The sequence below is a fragment of the Canis lupus genome, chromosome 16 (genome assembly GCF_048164855.1).
Source record: "Canis lupus baileyi chromosome 16, mCanLup2.hap1, whole genome shotgun sequence".
In the NCBI taxonomy this organism is placed as follows: Eukaryota; Metazoa; Chordata; class Mammalia; order Carnivora; family Canidae; genus Canis; species Canis lupus.
Window position 1 is genome coordinate 59,902,567 of NC_132853.1, and position 15,161 is coordinate 59,917,727.

At 55.9% G+C, this 15,161-nt stretch overlaps 1 protein-coding gene across 4 annotated transcripts in view; it reads left to right on the forward strand.

The window, feature by feature from the left end:
* The window catches only part of RPTOR (regulatory associated protein of MTOR complex 1), a 333,077-nt gene that overhangs the window by 230,954 nt on the left and 86,962 nt on the right, over window positions 1–15,161 (forward strand). For all 4 annotated transcript variants that reach the window (XM_072781924.1, XM_072781925.1, XM_072781923.1 and 1 more), the window contains 2 exons: window positions 5,260–5,335; window positions 11,753–11,854. In XM_072781924.1, the coding sequence (XP_072638025.1) occupies window positions 5,260–5,335; window positions 11,753–11,854 (178 nt within the window). The remainder of the gene's footprint in view (window positions 1–5,259; window positions 5,336–11,752; window positions 11,855–15,161) is intronic.

The following is a 15,161-nucleotide window of genomic DNA, read 5'->3' on the forward strand; positions in this document are numbered from 1 at the left end:
CTGGGTTGGCTGGGCCGGCATGGGGACTGCATGGGTTCCTGGTGATGTGCCAGCAGCGACTGTCGGGGGCGTGGACCGTAAAAGGACGGCTTTTCAGGAACCGTGCAGCAGGGTGCCGACGGACCCATCACCTGAAGGTGCGCTCTCTGAGCAGAATACAGGGCCAGGAGCCTCGGCTCCAGGCAGCAGTCGCCTCTGTCCTGGTCTGCTCTGGCGGCAGACGCTGCAGCGTGTGTGTCCGTCCTGTGGGAGCACCTGTGGGGGTGGGGGCAGGGGGCCAGGGGTATCGGCCGTGCCGGGTGTTGGCACTCGACTGCAGTGCCGCTCCTCATGGCACTTTGAGCTCATGGATTCACACTTTCACTTACTACTTACTTATTTTAAAATGTAGTCAGCCGGGGGCGCCTGGGTGGTTCAGTCAGTTAGGCACCCAACTCTTGATTTCGGATCAGGTCACAATCTCAGGGTCGTGAGATCGAGCTCCATGTCAGGCCCCGTGCTCAGCGAGAAGTGTGCTTGCGATTTTCTCTCCCTCTCCCCCTGCCCCACGCGTGTGCACACTCGCTCTCTCTCCAATACATAAGTAAATACATACACACATATGCACATATGTTTACAGCCAGGACAGTAAGCTTTGTAAGGGCCAAACCAAACTCATGTTGGAGCCCGCTGGGGACTCTGCAGGGGACCGTGACCTTGGATGTCCTTGGGGTGGAAGTAAGAATTCAGCGCCTTGGTGACCTGGGCCCTTGAAGCCTGGGAGCCATGCAGTGGGCAGGCGTGCACCACAGTGCTGCGTGTCCGCGTCTTGGCGCAGCAGCCTGGGCTCTCGTCTTGTGAGCGGGTCATGCTTCACGGTCCACATCAAAGGGTCCTCTCCATTTGGCATCTTTTTCTTGAACGGCTCGATACTATGGCTTCCTATCTTGAAGGAAATGCTGAAAAATGCCATGTAACTAGAGCTACAGGGTTCTCTTACAGAAATTAGCGGTGATGAGATTTCCGAGGAGCATCATATGCATATAACACACGTTTTCTCAGGATAGGGTTTTCCTAATGACAGTGCCAGCATGGGTCTGTAGCCAAAGAGTAAACATTAGTCAATCCCATTAAATGTTGAAAATTATACCATTAGCCTACTTTGATCAGGAGTTGAACATGAAATCAGGCTTCAGATTTAAAAAAGAAAATGCTCGTAGGAACATAATGAAGCAATACTGGCCAGAAACAATCAGTTGCAGTCAGTGTGGCAGCCCAGGCCCTCCCGGCTCTGGCGTCTGTGCCGACGAGGAACCAGCCTGCTGCAGGACCCACCGCGCCGGCGCTCCCGGAGCTGCTTCCTCGTCGCTGCCACCAAAGCTCGTGGAGACGAGGGTGTTTCTGGCAGTGCGGGTTCATGAGGGGGTTCATTCAGTGGTAAATAGATCCCACCACCACCCAAATTAGGAGTGTTCACAGTTTCTAAAATGCTTTTCCCAAGCTCTCTGTCCACAGTGACCTAAGCCAGTGCCCTCGCAGTGACTGGCTTCAGTGTCCACCTGCTGGTTTCCCGTGGGGCCACCGTGGACGAGCCTTGCTGTCCATTCACACCCAGAGGCAGCTGGAAGACCCACGTAGACGGTCTTTGCTTCCCAGGGGAGCGTCCGGGGTGACAAAGTCTTGGTCCGTGCCCTCCCACAGGCTAAAAAAAAAATGAGCGTAAAGGCAGGAAGAGAGCATGAAGGTGCTGCTTGCGATTTCCACCTTCTTTCCGGGTTTGGGGCACGTGTGTGTTTGGGTGCCAGCCCTGCTCTGGGTCCAGTTCCTGTGTTTGCTGAGATGGTTCCTGAGTAGATGCCCCCAGAGGGCCAGCCATGCTTCCCGGAGTGTCTCGATGCTCCAGTGGATGGAACAGGAAGACTTCGAGTCCAGCTGTGCCACCACATAGACCTGGGAAGGAGACAGTCACCTGAGAGGGTGGTCATCTTTACTTCCTTACAGAAGCACTCAGGCCGTGATGTGGGGCCTGCAGCCTCACCCCTGCTTGTAGACCGCCTCCCCCTCCCCTGCCGGTAGATAGAGGCTCCACCAGTGGCTTCGTGAAGGAGGATCTATTTCTCTTTCCATGTCACCTGAGCGTGACCCACTGGGACCCAGGCTTCCCACCGCCCCGCCGTGGCTAGCCCCACGGGCACCCCTGCTTCCTGCTGGCTCCTGCACCCTCTCCTGCACCCACCGGGTGGCCAGTATCTAGCTCACGTGCCTGTCCACTCAGGCGGTGGGAGAACGTGAGGCCCGGATGCCAAGAGGTCATGCTCCGGTTCTGCCCAGGAGGCCGGGTGCTCGCTGCTCGCTGGGCTTGCCGCGGAGCTGGTTTGGGGACAACACACCCAGACAGGCCCCCTCTGTGTAAATGGACCAGAGCTCGTGCGTCCCCTGGGAGCCCACGGCCAAGCTTGTCAGAAAGCGCATCTGGAATGACGGATGTGCCGTCCAGTCGCCGCAGTCCTGGGGTGGGGGTGGAGGGGCTGCGTGTTGAGCCGGGGAAAGGAGGGAGCAAAGCCCTACAGAGACTGAGGTTAAAACACAAAGTAATCTCCATCTGACTGTGCTTCAGGCGGGGCGTAATGACGAAGCGTGGTGCCGGCTCCTGTTTAATTTTTGATGTGAAGCCCCAGGGACTCGTCGCCTTCACTTTCGATTTCTGCAGGTCCCGGAGCCTCGCCCCTCCGCACAGTAATAACCCGTGCTTTCCGTTCCGTCGAGGGCGCCTCGCCCGCTGAGCGATCGCCGCAGATGGAGGCCGCGCGCTCTTGGAAGGCTCCCTGCCGGCCCACTCCTTGGGCGCCTGCCATCCGAGGCCCGTTTCCTGAAAACCCGAGCTCTTGCCTGCACGGCACGTTTTCCGGGCAGTGACTCACCGAGCAGCCCACAGCGCAGGAGCCTCGGCTCAGCTGGTCAGGCTGTCGCGGCGCCCCCTCCCGCCGCAGTGCGGCCGCGTGGGCCGTGGGAAGTGCGAACGCAGACACCCTCCCGGTTGGCGCTCGCCTGGGCGCCGGAGCCCGGCCTCGGGCTTCCCGGGACTCACGTTCCCACTCTCCCCGAGCCAGAACCTGAATTAAAACTCCCAAGTTCATTGTGATCTTACCCTAGAAAATGCAGCTGGTTCTAGCCAATGGGTAAGACGCTCGCAAGAGCACCGCTGTCGTGCTGCTGGGCTCTCGTGGGTGCCCGGGTCCTCTGAGCGGCCCCTGCAGAGGCCCAGAGAGGGTCACGGGGCTGCCGCACGCAGCGATTTTGTGGGGTCTCCGCGGGTCTTAGACGTTCTCCCGAGTGCCGTGCTCTTCAGCCCTGTGGGCCAAGTCCCTCTTCCCTGTCGCCCAGACAGCTGTGCCCCTCTATCCATGGCCCTGAGCAGCTTCTCTGCCCCGCGCCCCGCTCTGGGCCCCCTGGCATGTTCGCAGCCCCAGAGTCCCCGTGCACAAACCAAAGTTGCATCCTGGGCTGCTTGAGCACTTGGTACCCGAGGGAGCGGCCGGCCTCTCGGAGCTCGCTCTGCAAAGGACTGGCACCTGCTCCCCACCCCCGGCCCTGCGCGGCTCCACTCTATGGAGGGACCGAGCGGGCATCAGGAGACTGCCCGGCAGCCTCCCCCGGGGCGGGCGGGCTGGGCCCCCCGATACTGTGTCCGGAGCACCCAGCCAGGACTGCGGACAACCACGGGGCATCTTCATGGAGGGATTCCTCTTGCCCCTTGATCTGAACGAGACGGAGCCGAGAGAGGCCGTGCCGCGGCCTCCACGCCAGGTGCGGTTCCCGGGTGCACCCGCAGCGGCCGAAGCCAACTGCCAGGGCCCAGAGCCAGGGTTCGTGGCTGGCGCCCCTGCGCCCCCTTCACACCTTCCCTGCCCCCAGCTTGTTCACACTTTCTTCCAAGTCCAAAGTTTTTATTTGATTATATTCAAGGAATTTTTACAGCATTTAATTGCAGTAATTGACTCTGCTTCTGTCTCACAAAGAGCAGATCTGTCCCTCAACGCCACTGAAGGACCATTTCGCCTGCAGCCTGGGCGCTTACTGAGCATATGGGGACTATTTATTGCCTGTTCTTTGAGGCACTTTTGATTATGCGCTGATTGCCTCTTAATTAGATCGGTGGGGGAAGGGCGCGCTGGTTCAGAGTGGGCCAGTCGGGAAACCTGGAATATATTCCGTGTGATTGAATAATGGCAGAGAGCCCTCTAGGCTTCTGTTTGTCTTACGTGTTTCCTGTGTTTCTGGCTGTTCACATGTTTCGTTCCCGGTGCCGTCGTCTCAGGGGACACAAGCATGGGGAGGAGGGGGACGGGGGGGTTAGTCTCATCAATGGCAGGTGGCCTCCTGCCTCTCAGGAGCTGCCCTGGTTGGCCATGCTGGAAACCAGACCCGTGAGCTGATCCCCAGTCTGCCTTCAAGAGGAAGGGAAGGGGGGAGCAGGGGCGAAGGAGCCCCTGTGTCCACGACATCGACGCTTCCATCCGTGGCTGTAGAGAAAGGGAGGTGACTGTCTCCGTCAGTATAGAACTAACGATGGATGCTGTGAGCGTCCCTCGCCAGTCGGTGCCCCTGCCAAGGCGCCTGCTACCCCAGGGTCCCCCGAGGACCCCACAAGCAGGCACGATCGTTACCGTTACAGGTGGGGAAACTGGCTCTTGGGAGCTGGAGCCACACATGCCGGACCCCAGAGCCAGGCCGGCGGGCCACTCACTGTTCTGTATGGGTTTTGAGCCAGGCCCTGATGCCATGAGAAACTGGTGGAGAGGTGGCCAGGGTCACACGTGGGAGAGACTTGCTGTTCCCTCAAACAAGCACCGCCTGCCTCATCCCCAACGGGCTCGTGGTGGGCACAGGTCCAGGGCACTGTGCTGGGCAGGGCAGTGGTACGTGCCAGTCCTGACTCTGGGCGGCACTCCGGCGCCACACTGGTCGCCTCTAATAAAGCACTGCGGGGCATTAGTGTGTGCCACTGGCACTGCGGCCTTCGCCATGCCATGGCTGCTCCCTGGACGTGGACGGACTGTGGCCATCCGGTGGGCTGGAGCTGCAGTGCAAAGGGAGGCAAGCCCCATATTTTTCCCCAAGTTCTTCTCATTTAAAATTGAAGAGAGACGATGTTAACAAACAAAATGGCTCTAGCGTGCCGCCAGATGTCTTCCTGCTTCCTCTGAGGACCCGCAGCCAGGGCCCCTCCCACAGAAGCCGTCAGTAACGCCGGTGGGTGTCCCTCTGTTCTCTCTGCAGGCAAGCCTGGGACCTTGCCGTCGACATTTGCCTCTCTCAGCTGCCCACCATCATCGAGGAAGGCACTGCATTTCGGGTGAGTCCCTCAAAGGGCATCCGCATGGTCCACTGGGGCGGCTCCAACCCTGGGCACTCGGCCCGCACAGCTGCCAGAGCGGGTGTGGCATCCAGGGTGCTGGCTTGTCAGATTTCCTTCGCCCGCCTGGGAAAAGGCGCAGTTAGCAGAAGTTTGAAAGATTACACCAACCAGGGGTTAAAGATTTTGAAATGGCGAGCTCTCAGGAAATGTCTTCTTTTAAAATGATGTTCTTGTCAATCTACTTTGCGCCCTGACCCAGTGTTTTACGCTCTGCCCTTTAACTGGAATGGATTATGGGTTTCCCGATACCCTGCCTGGAACCCGGGGGTGTAGAGCTCAGCCCTGAGGGAGTATCTGTCTCACAGCCCCGCACCAAGAGCCCCCCCTTGCTCCATCTGCTGCACGGCCTCCGTGTTTCATTCAGGATTTGATTATCCAGTGTTTACTGCGCACCAAGTCTGAGCATGTGTGCACCAGACCCAGCCCCTCCCTCAAGAGCCCTGAAGGAGGGGATGTGGTAACTCACATCTGTGCACATGCGCCCTCTGGCCCCCACGGACCTGGGAGGGCCAGGGCAGTGGAGGGACGGGGTGGCTCCAGGCCATGGAGGGTGAGGCTGGAGGGTCAGAGCCTTGGCCATCTCTACCCACACCTTCGTCTCTGACCCCACGCAGGACTACAGTGGACAAGCTCACTCCCCTGTGCCTCAGTTTCCTTGTTTTACAGGGGGAATCAGGGTGGTATCCAATTAAAGGGACACAGAGGACTGAAATAGTAAACACAGGCTGAGTGCTCAGGTCAAGCATGGGGTATGTGTGCATGTGTGAGGTGTGTCCGTGTACATGTCTGTATATTTGTATTAGGTGTGTCTGTAAATGTGCAGACATGCATGTCTGTGATGCATGTTTGTGTGCATATCTGTATGTGTGTACACATGTGCATTATGCATATCTGTGGAGTGTGTCCATGTACACGAGTGTGCACGTGTGTGTATCTGGGTTGTGTATGCATGTGTGCACATCTGTGTGTACATGTGTATCTGTGGCATGGGGTGTTCACATGTGTTTCTGTAAGATGTGGGTCCATGTACATGTATGTATATGTAGGTACATAGGTGTTTCTGGTTACTGTGTGTACATGTGCACATATTTGTGTGAGGGTCTAGGGACATGTGTGTACGTGTGTGTAGATTTGTGTGTATGCATATATGTATGTGTGTTTATGTGGGGGGTGTATCTGTATAGAGTATGCATGTATGATGTGTATGCGTGTCCATTATATGTGTGTGTGCATGTATGTACCTGTGTGCATTGTGCATATCTGTGGGGGGGTACGTGTGCGTGTGTGTGTGTGTATGTGTGTAACTCCTCAGATCTTGATGTGCCTGGTGGGGGTGATAAGCTAAGAGGCCTCCCTCGCTTTTGTATCTCATATTTCCTCCCTCTTTATTGCTTGAAATTTTTCACATTTTAGTATGAAAACTTTCAAACCTATAGCAACACTGAGAGGACTGCACAGTGAGCACCTGCACGCCCACAGCTCAGGCCGCACTTGCTCGAGCTTATCCATCCCTCTCTCCAGCTGCCTTTTTCTTTAACACACTCACCATTTACGTCACCGACTGCTTTGCATTTTAAGCCGGGAAGAGAAGTTGGCAGAGCCTTCCCTCAGCTCTCACCAGTGTGCTTGGCTTTGCCCGTGAGTCCCCTTCCTGTGGAACCTAAGCTCTAAGGGAGGGGCCAGGCTCATACACGGTCACAGGACACTGGGGACAGCCACAACCCCCCCCACCGCGGCTGGGTAGCCCTCCCACGTGCCTCAGCTCACCAGAGGAGGCCAGGGCCTGTGGCCACAAACACATGTGCAGAAAACCTAATATAATTTCAGCTTTTTGTACTGTGTATGGTTCTACTTTGTTCTGATCCTTAGGGGATTGGAACTATACAGTCTTACGTAAAATAATACGGTTCCTGGATTATTACCCTTCCGCTGCGGTGCCAGGTATGCTTCCAAGGATCTCAGTACTTCATTTCTAATCTGCTGGAATCAGTATTCTGCATATGGGAATAATTTCCCCCAAATTATGACAGGGAGGGGTAAATGAGGTAGACCACATGCTAGCTTTTTTATTTTGTTTCTACGTTTTCTGGAGCCGAACGTACATAGAGAAAATTGCATTCCGTAAATGTGTGGCTTGAGGAGTTTTTATGAGATGAACACACGGGAGTAACCAGCACCCAAATCAAGCAGCTGCGGGTTGGGAGCCCCGGGAGCCCCTCCCTGCTGCCTTCTATCTGCTCTCCCCGAGGGCAGCTACCCTCTTGCCTGGTTTTGTGCACTTGGATGAATGGTAGCCTTCGTGTCTCTCCACTTTCACTCAGCGTCACGCCTGCTTTCGTGGCGGTAGCGCTTATCACAGGGTGGCATTCTCAAAGGCCATTTGCCCCACGCTCTGGGCACTTTGAGTTTCCAGGTTGCAGGCCCTACAAATAATGCTGGGCCCGGGCCAGGCCGAGTCACTGGAGCCTGAGGAGAGGAGAAGTTAGTAACTCTGAGGCTGTCTTTACTTAAAATTTTGATATTTTGTTCATTATGGATGTTTGCATTGATTTTTTTCTAATATTGCATTAAAGTATTTTTTAATCTCAATGACTGAGTCTTTTGGTGCCCCCTTAAATTTTGTTCCCGAGGTGAATGCGTCCCATGCTGTCCCAGCCCAGCCCGGGTGCTCCTAATGTCTTACTTGCCTCTGGTGCATTTATGTCCGGGGTACACACTAGGAGCGATGGTTCGGGTGCCCAGGCTGCCTATGGCCAGTTTTAGTAGATGCAGCCAGGCGGTTTTCCAAAGTGACCGAATCAGTTTACGCTCCCATAGCTTGTATTTTAGTTGCCCTGTATCCTCATAAATACCTGATGTTTTCTACTTTTTTTCCCCTTTGTTTGGCTATTCTGGTTCAATGTGAAGAGGCATGTCACTGAAATTTTATCTTGTATCTCTCTGATGGTTAATAGTGTTGAGCATTGTTGTGTATTTTCATTGGCCATTTGAATATCCTCTTTTGTAAATTGCCTGATCTTTTGATTTTTCTTTTATGTTCTGTTTTCTATTGGTTTGTAGTGACTGTGTGTATATTCTGAATACAAATCCTTTGTCACTCATTATGAATATCTTTTTTTCCCCACTCTGGACTTTTCACTTTTTCAGTGTTTTTTGTTTTTTTTTTTTTAAATAGAAATTTCTTGAATTAACATAACCCAGTTTGCCAGTTTTTTTCTAATGCTTAAGACTTTTGGTATCCTGTCCAAGAAATGTTTGAGAGGAACACCCCTGAAAGAGTGTTCTTGTCTTTTTCTTCTGAAAGCTTGATTGTTTTACTTCTACTCTTAGGCCTGTAGTCCATCTGGGATTCACTCGCATGGTTGATGTGAGGTAGGGCTCAAGATTCGCTTTTCCACACATGGATGTTCAGCTCACCCAGTGTTATTTACATCAAACCAGGTGACCATCTTTGTGGGGCCGCTTCTACTTTGTGGGTTCTCTGCTCTACTCATTCGTCATTTTGCCCTCACACGGGTACTGAGCATGCTTGATTATGAAGGCAATTTTGATAGGGATTACCTGGATCCATAGATGGCCTTGGGGGTGTCTCAGCAATGTTGAGTCTTCCCATCCATCAACATGACTACAAATGGTATCTCCTTAAATTGCATTTATGGTTTTTCTTTGTATACATAGTGTTTATAGGTGATTTTATGCAGCAGCTTTCCTGAGTTCTCTATTTTGTTCTAATAATTTTCTATAAATTACTGTCTTCGTCTTAAACCCTCATTGTTGGATAGCCCAAAACAAAGCCCAGCACGAGTGTCACTCTTCCAAGGTCAATAGTTGAGAGGACAGATTTTAATCCACAGTGGAAAGGAGCCCAATCAGAATTGTCATTTGCTGACATGGGGAGAGAGGAGGAGCATTTGCACATGGTAGGAAGAGTGGATGACCGACTGTCTTAAGGGGCTTAAAGAGCCCTTCTGCAAGCTGAGCTCTGACAGGGGGCTGGGATTTGAATACTCCTGGTCACTGCAGTTTTCTTTCATCTCCTTTTAACTGGTGAGGTCATCATGAAGAGCAAGTAGATCACTGCACGGACAGTGTAGGTGTGTCTGGACCAGGGATGGCAAGCTGGGGGGAGGAGGAAGAAGTGTGTTGAGATTAACCCCTTCCTCTCTCACAACGACAGCAAAGGACTTTCTGGGTCCCCCAGTGGTCAGGTGTGGATCTTCTTGCCGCTCAGGCCCTCCTTTTTTTCAGGCCCTCGGGCCATCTGACACAGGGGCTGACGGCAGAGCAGCCTGCCTGGCCTCAGTATTATCCCGGGAGGCCCTGGACACAAGGCCCCAGGACTCAGAACCTCCGCCCAGGCCTGCACAAGCTGTGCCCCAGAACACCCCTCCTGGGCTCCAATTTCCCTAAAATCTACGCAGCAACTCTGACACGATGGAGGTAATCTCGGAAGTCTGGCCCAAAACCCCAGCTGTGCATCATCTTAAGGTGCGCATGGGGCAGCTCTCAAGATGTCCCGTGGAACGTCATTTAGAACCTGAGCCCCGCCTGTGTTGGGAGGCTGCCCTCGCTTGTCGGCTCCCCCATGCTGTAAGGAGCACGCCAAACCTCACCGCGCGCTTCCATGGCAGAGGCTTTCGCTTTGTCAGTTTGGGTGCAGAGATGAGGAATGCTCGTCCTTCCTTCTGAGAATGGTATTTCCCACAATGAGCAACACGAGAACGTCCGTAATTCTAAAACTAACTTGGAAGGAGGAGGAAAGAGCTGGGATGATGTGAATTACCTGAGCTCCCCTCAGGGACCGGAGGTCTCCCACATGTAGGGAGGGGAGCTTAATGAGGTTGCCGTTTTTAACCAATTTATGAGTAATTCACACTTGAAAGTAGGAAAGCCAGTTTGGGGGCTCCATCCCAATTCACAGGTTGCCCTCCAGATTTGGTTCACCCGATGCAAGCTGACTTTGCAGGAGCATGGATTCCTGGGTGGTGCGGGTTGTCCACTGGCTTCTCACATGACAGACGTGAGGGAGGATCATGGTGGCTCCTCCGTGGGTGGTGTGCAGCGAGCAGGCCCAGAGTTGAGCTCACAGACATGCCCAGGCCCCGCCCACGGCTCAAAGTTGTGGATGCTCATGTGTCTACACACGTCAGCCCGGGGCCACAGCACATTCCTGTCCCCGTGTTCCTTACATACAGACACTGCTTCTGCTTGGGAAATAAAAGGGAGGATAGGGTGGAGAGACAGAGATTTGTAACTCAGGTCTTCTTGTTTGGGGCTCGGGGACAGCAGAACCGTGTGTTAGGTGAAAACAGTTGTGTCAGAGTGACAAACCCAGCCGTCCCGCTGCTGCCCGGCTTCCTAGTTTGCGGACCTTCCAGCGGCCAGCTCCTCCCTCCGGCCTGAGCCGCTCTTTCTGTGCTTTACCAGGTCCCTAACCCTGCGGGGAGAGGCGTCCCCTCTGCCCTGCCAGTAAGGACAAACCACCTCCACGCCCCCACTGCTGGCTGTCCAGCTTGTCCCCCCTCCCACCATCTCTCTGACCCTCTGACCCCAGTGCATGGGTCCGGCAGCCCTGCGGCCTGCTGGCCCCTCCCTCCGCTGACTGGGGCGGGGACCAGGAGCCCCTGTGACCCCACTGCAGTCCCCACAGAGTTCCTTCCCTTGCCGCTCAGCCCCACTGTGACTTGCCTTCCCGAGAAATAGAAGAAGTGAGGGAGAGACCCCGCGGGCCCCTGCATCCAGGCCCAGCTGCCTCCCCGGGCCCGCCCCAGGAGAGCCCCCCAGGCTGCGGTGGGGAGCCCCCTGCCTGTCTGCTCCGTCCGCTTACAGAAGCGCACTCACCGTCCCACCCTTAAACCAGAGTTCTCCACCAGGCAGCCCGGTCCCCTCCGGCCCTAACCCTTGGCAGCCAGGTCCCTTCACAGAACCGTCTACGCTGCCGCCTCCAGGTTCCCTTCCCTCTCGTCCCGAGCGCACCCCATGGTACCCACGGCTGCACCTCTCAGCCAGTCCCGGCAGATCCGCTCTCCCGCCCCTGCCCGCCGCCCCTCGTCCTCCTGCGGTGCCGCGCGGGCCGCGGGGTGCGGGTGGGTGTCTGGAACTCAACACACCCGAGGCAGAATTCCCCGCGCTCTGAGCGCCTTTCCCGCCTCAGGCCAGGGACCCCCCTCCGGGGCTCGGGCCGAGTTATCCTGGACTCCACCGCGTGCTCCTGCCCCGTGCGGTCGGCTCGCTCGCCCCTGCCCTGCCCCCGCGTCCCTCACCTGGACCGTCGGCCTCGGGCAGAGGTGGGCGTGTCAGGCAAATTGACCAGGAGCGGCGGGTCCCTAACTAACGCCCCTGCCTGTTCCACAGCACAGTCCGTTCTTTGCCGAGCAGCTGACCGCGTTCCAGGTGTGGCTCACGATGGGCGTGGAGAACAGGAACCCACCCGAGCAACTTCCCATTGTCCTGCAGGTGAGTTCCTTCAGATGAGCGTTCGGGGAAGGGACTGGAGCCTGGGATGTGTGTGCGGGTGTGCAGTGCTGGTGGCCGTGCCCCCCGCCGGGTGAGCCGCCTGCGCTCCGCAGAAATCGGAGCCAGGGCAGACGTACTGGGGAAGGGCTTTCCTGGGACGTCAGAGTTCCCTTCCCCACTGTCCTCTCAACGCCAGTTTGGGTGGTGGTCGCTGCAGCGCATGCACTCCGGGGCATCGGGCGTCCTGTTTGGAAGGACGGGAGCTGCAAGTGCACACAGGAGGAACGGGAGAGGAGCGGCGGCCACATCGCAGACGGCGCTCGGGGCCCCAGCCCGGTGCCCGCGGACGGCAGGTCGTTGGGTGACGAGCAGCCCTTCCGTGGAGGCCGCCAGCCCCTCCCACGGCCCGTGTCTGTGCTCGCGCGAATGCTATGCACATCCGGCCGGAGGGCTGGAAGCTCGGTGCCGTGGGTCCCCGTCAGCTAACTTGTCTGGTTAGTGGGGTCCGATGGGGTAGGAGGGCAGGATACCGGCTTCCGCATGGGCGGGAACGTCAGTCTTCACAGAAGGTTTGTGTCCGCGAAGGTGGACCTGTGGGAAGAGCACGGCCAAGCGCCTCTGGGTGCACCACGCAGCAGGCTCAGAGACTGTTCGCGGGCAACGGAACCGGAGGTCTCACCGGGTCCGGGCCTGTGCGCAGGGCCCGGCAGAGGGCAGAGGACCGGGAATGTGGCCGACATGCCGCAGAGACAGTCTGCACCCCCCGACGCGGCTTGGTGCCTTGTGCACGGTGGTTCACGTTGTGACTAGAGCACGGGGATTGTTGGCTGCCAGATTAGGACCATCCTGAGTTTGCGGTGTGAGCTGTAAATGCACGTGTTTTCAAGTAAATGAAAATTTATTTGAAAAACTTGGAAAAAAAATTTCAAATAAATTTTTATTTCAAATAAAAAGAATTTCTCAGTACTAAGGACGAGACAAAGCTGACCACACAGCAGCCGTCAGCACTCCCTTGCTCACCTGTGCTCGCGCTGGCCAGGTGGGAGCAGACGGATCCCCAGGGACGCCGTGGCGCAGGTGGGACCCGCACTCCTCCCGGGTCACCACCAGCCTGTTCACCTGTGGAAGTCCTGCTGGCCATCCTGTGACTTCCACGGCGCCACTGCGTGCCCTCCGTCCTTCACCACGCCGGGGCAGGATGCCGAGCACACGGGGTCTGGCAAACAGTCCTGCCGCCGGTGTTTCTTTTCAACGTTCCACATACAGTCCACACTCCATTGGGGAACGTGCGGCCCTCACAGAGCCAGCGTCCTGGTGGCGACGTCAGGGACAGGGCTTGAAAGAGCGGAGTTGGCCTCTCAAACAGCCACAAGCAGCAGGCTCTTCATCATCCTGGCAGGCTCTCCTGGGCTGTGCCTGGCCTGGATCGATGCGGGATCCTCTACTTAACAAGAAGGGAAGGGAGGATGGGCACCCGCTTTGTACGCTGGAGCCCACGGGGTCAGCCTCCTTCTCATTAGTTAACTTCATGCCTTTTATCTTGAGGAAATTTATTTTTGCCAAAGCCTGGACCCTGTTACCCATAAATTATCCTCTAGGGCCTTGGCAAGTCAGAAAGTATTGCTTAAGGAAGGAAGAATTTTAATGCAGACTTTGTGGCTTTTCCAATCCCTGCTACTTTTCCCACGAGCCAGAGAGAATTTTCTGTGCCCAGAGACTCAGAGGCTTTAGCCGTTGACCTTCAGGGTCAAGCCAAATGTCTTCTCAGGCCAGCTGATTTGCAGTCCCTCCTGGGAACGTAAGCTTGGAAGTAATTCTCCCCGACCAGCCCGGGGTCTTTTCTTGTCTTTAGAAGAATGTTAAACAGAAGGCCTAGGAAGGAAGTCTCTCGGTCCCCACAGCGCAAGGGCAGGCGCTTGTGGTCACCTGTCGGATGTGACACTGCTGTCTGCTCCCCCTCGGGTGTCTCGGGTGCATTGCAGCCACAGACCCGGGGGCTGAACCCGCACCTTATAGACGGGAGAGGAGGGATCTCGCAGGGCGGCGTCAGTACCCCCAGGCCCAGACCGTGGCCGGCCACTTCATCAGGAAGCCGGATTGCTCTCACTGCTTCCCTTTACTTACGGAGAGAATTTTAGGTCTGAACGCGCAGGGTCATTCTCAGGTGCCAGCGGGAGACTAACCGGGGTGTCACTGTTAGACGGATTATCTACATCAGTGGCTTCAGAAGTCAGTCACCAGGTCCCCAGGCACCCAGCCCACAGGGACCCCTACAGTCCACCAGACCAGAGCTAGAGAATCTCTTTTTGTAAGAAGCGCCACCCCCCCCACCCCCCCACCCCCCCACCCCCATCCCCACCCCCACCCCCGCCGGAAGCCTTGGCCCCTGAGCCTGAGCGCCGTCTGTGCATGAGGCACGTGAAGTGTAGCCACCGCAGCAAGCTCCAGGCTACCGTGGGCGCTCACGCCACCACGACTAATCTTTGGTTCAGGTCACCACAGATGGAAACATTCCGTTGACCGTTTGTCTCTAATGCCCACAGATCCCAGAGCCATCTGAAACAGGAATGATAGTAATAAGAAGTACAAACAAAAAGCCAGTCTTTATTTTAATGTAAATTTTAATTTATGCTAGCCTTCCAACTTTTTTGGATATAAATGAACAGAAGGAATAAGAAAGACCACGTAATGTCTAACAAAACCAACACTTGACATTTTCCTGGGACTCTTTATTGACAATCTTTATTTTTCCCGCAAAACACTGTCACAACACAAAGTCCCTCCTTGCCGAACGTCTTCACAGACACCCGGCCCCCGAGGCAGGCAGGGCTGTCCTGTGCGTGTCATCAGCAGGGTCAGTGGCACGCCAGCAGATTGCATCACAGCATTGTGAACGCGGCTCCCGTCCCGCTGCTGCATCTGCCAGGAAGACACTTTGGTGGAGCCTGGGACCAGTGGCGGCAGCCAGCACATGCAGGAAGCGCAGGATAGGCCTGTGCGGCCAGGGTTCTTGGCCTTCACTGCCCATTCTTCCACCGTGGATCGCTCTGCAGGTTGCCCTAGAAAACAGCTTTATTCATGTTTGGTGTGTTTTGTTGTTTTATTAAAGATTTTATTTATTTATTCATAAGAGACACAGAGACAGGCAGAGGGAGAAGCAGGGTCCCTGCAAGGAACCCGATGCAGGACTCGATCCCAGGACCCCTGGGATCCCAGGTCACGGCCTGAGCCGAAGGGAGACGCGAACCGCTGAGCCTCCCAGGTGCCCCATGTTTGGTGTTTTAAACAACAAAAGGAATCTGACCAC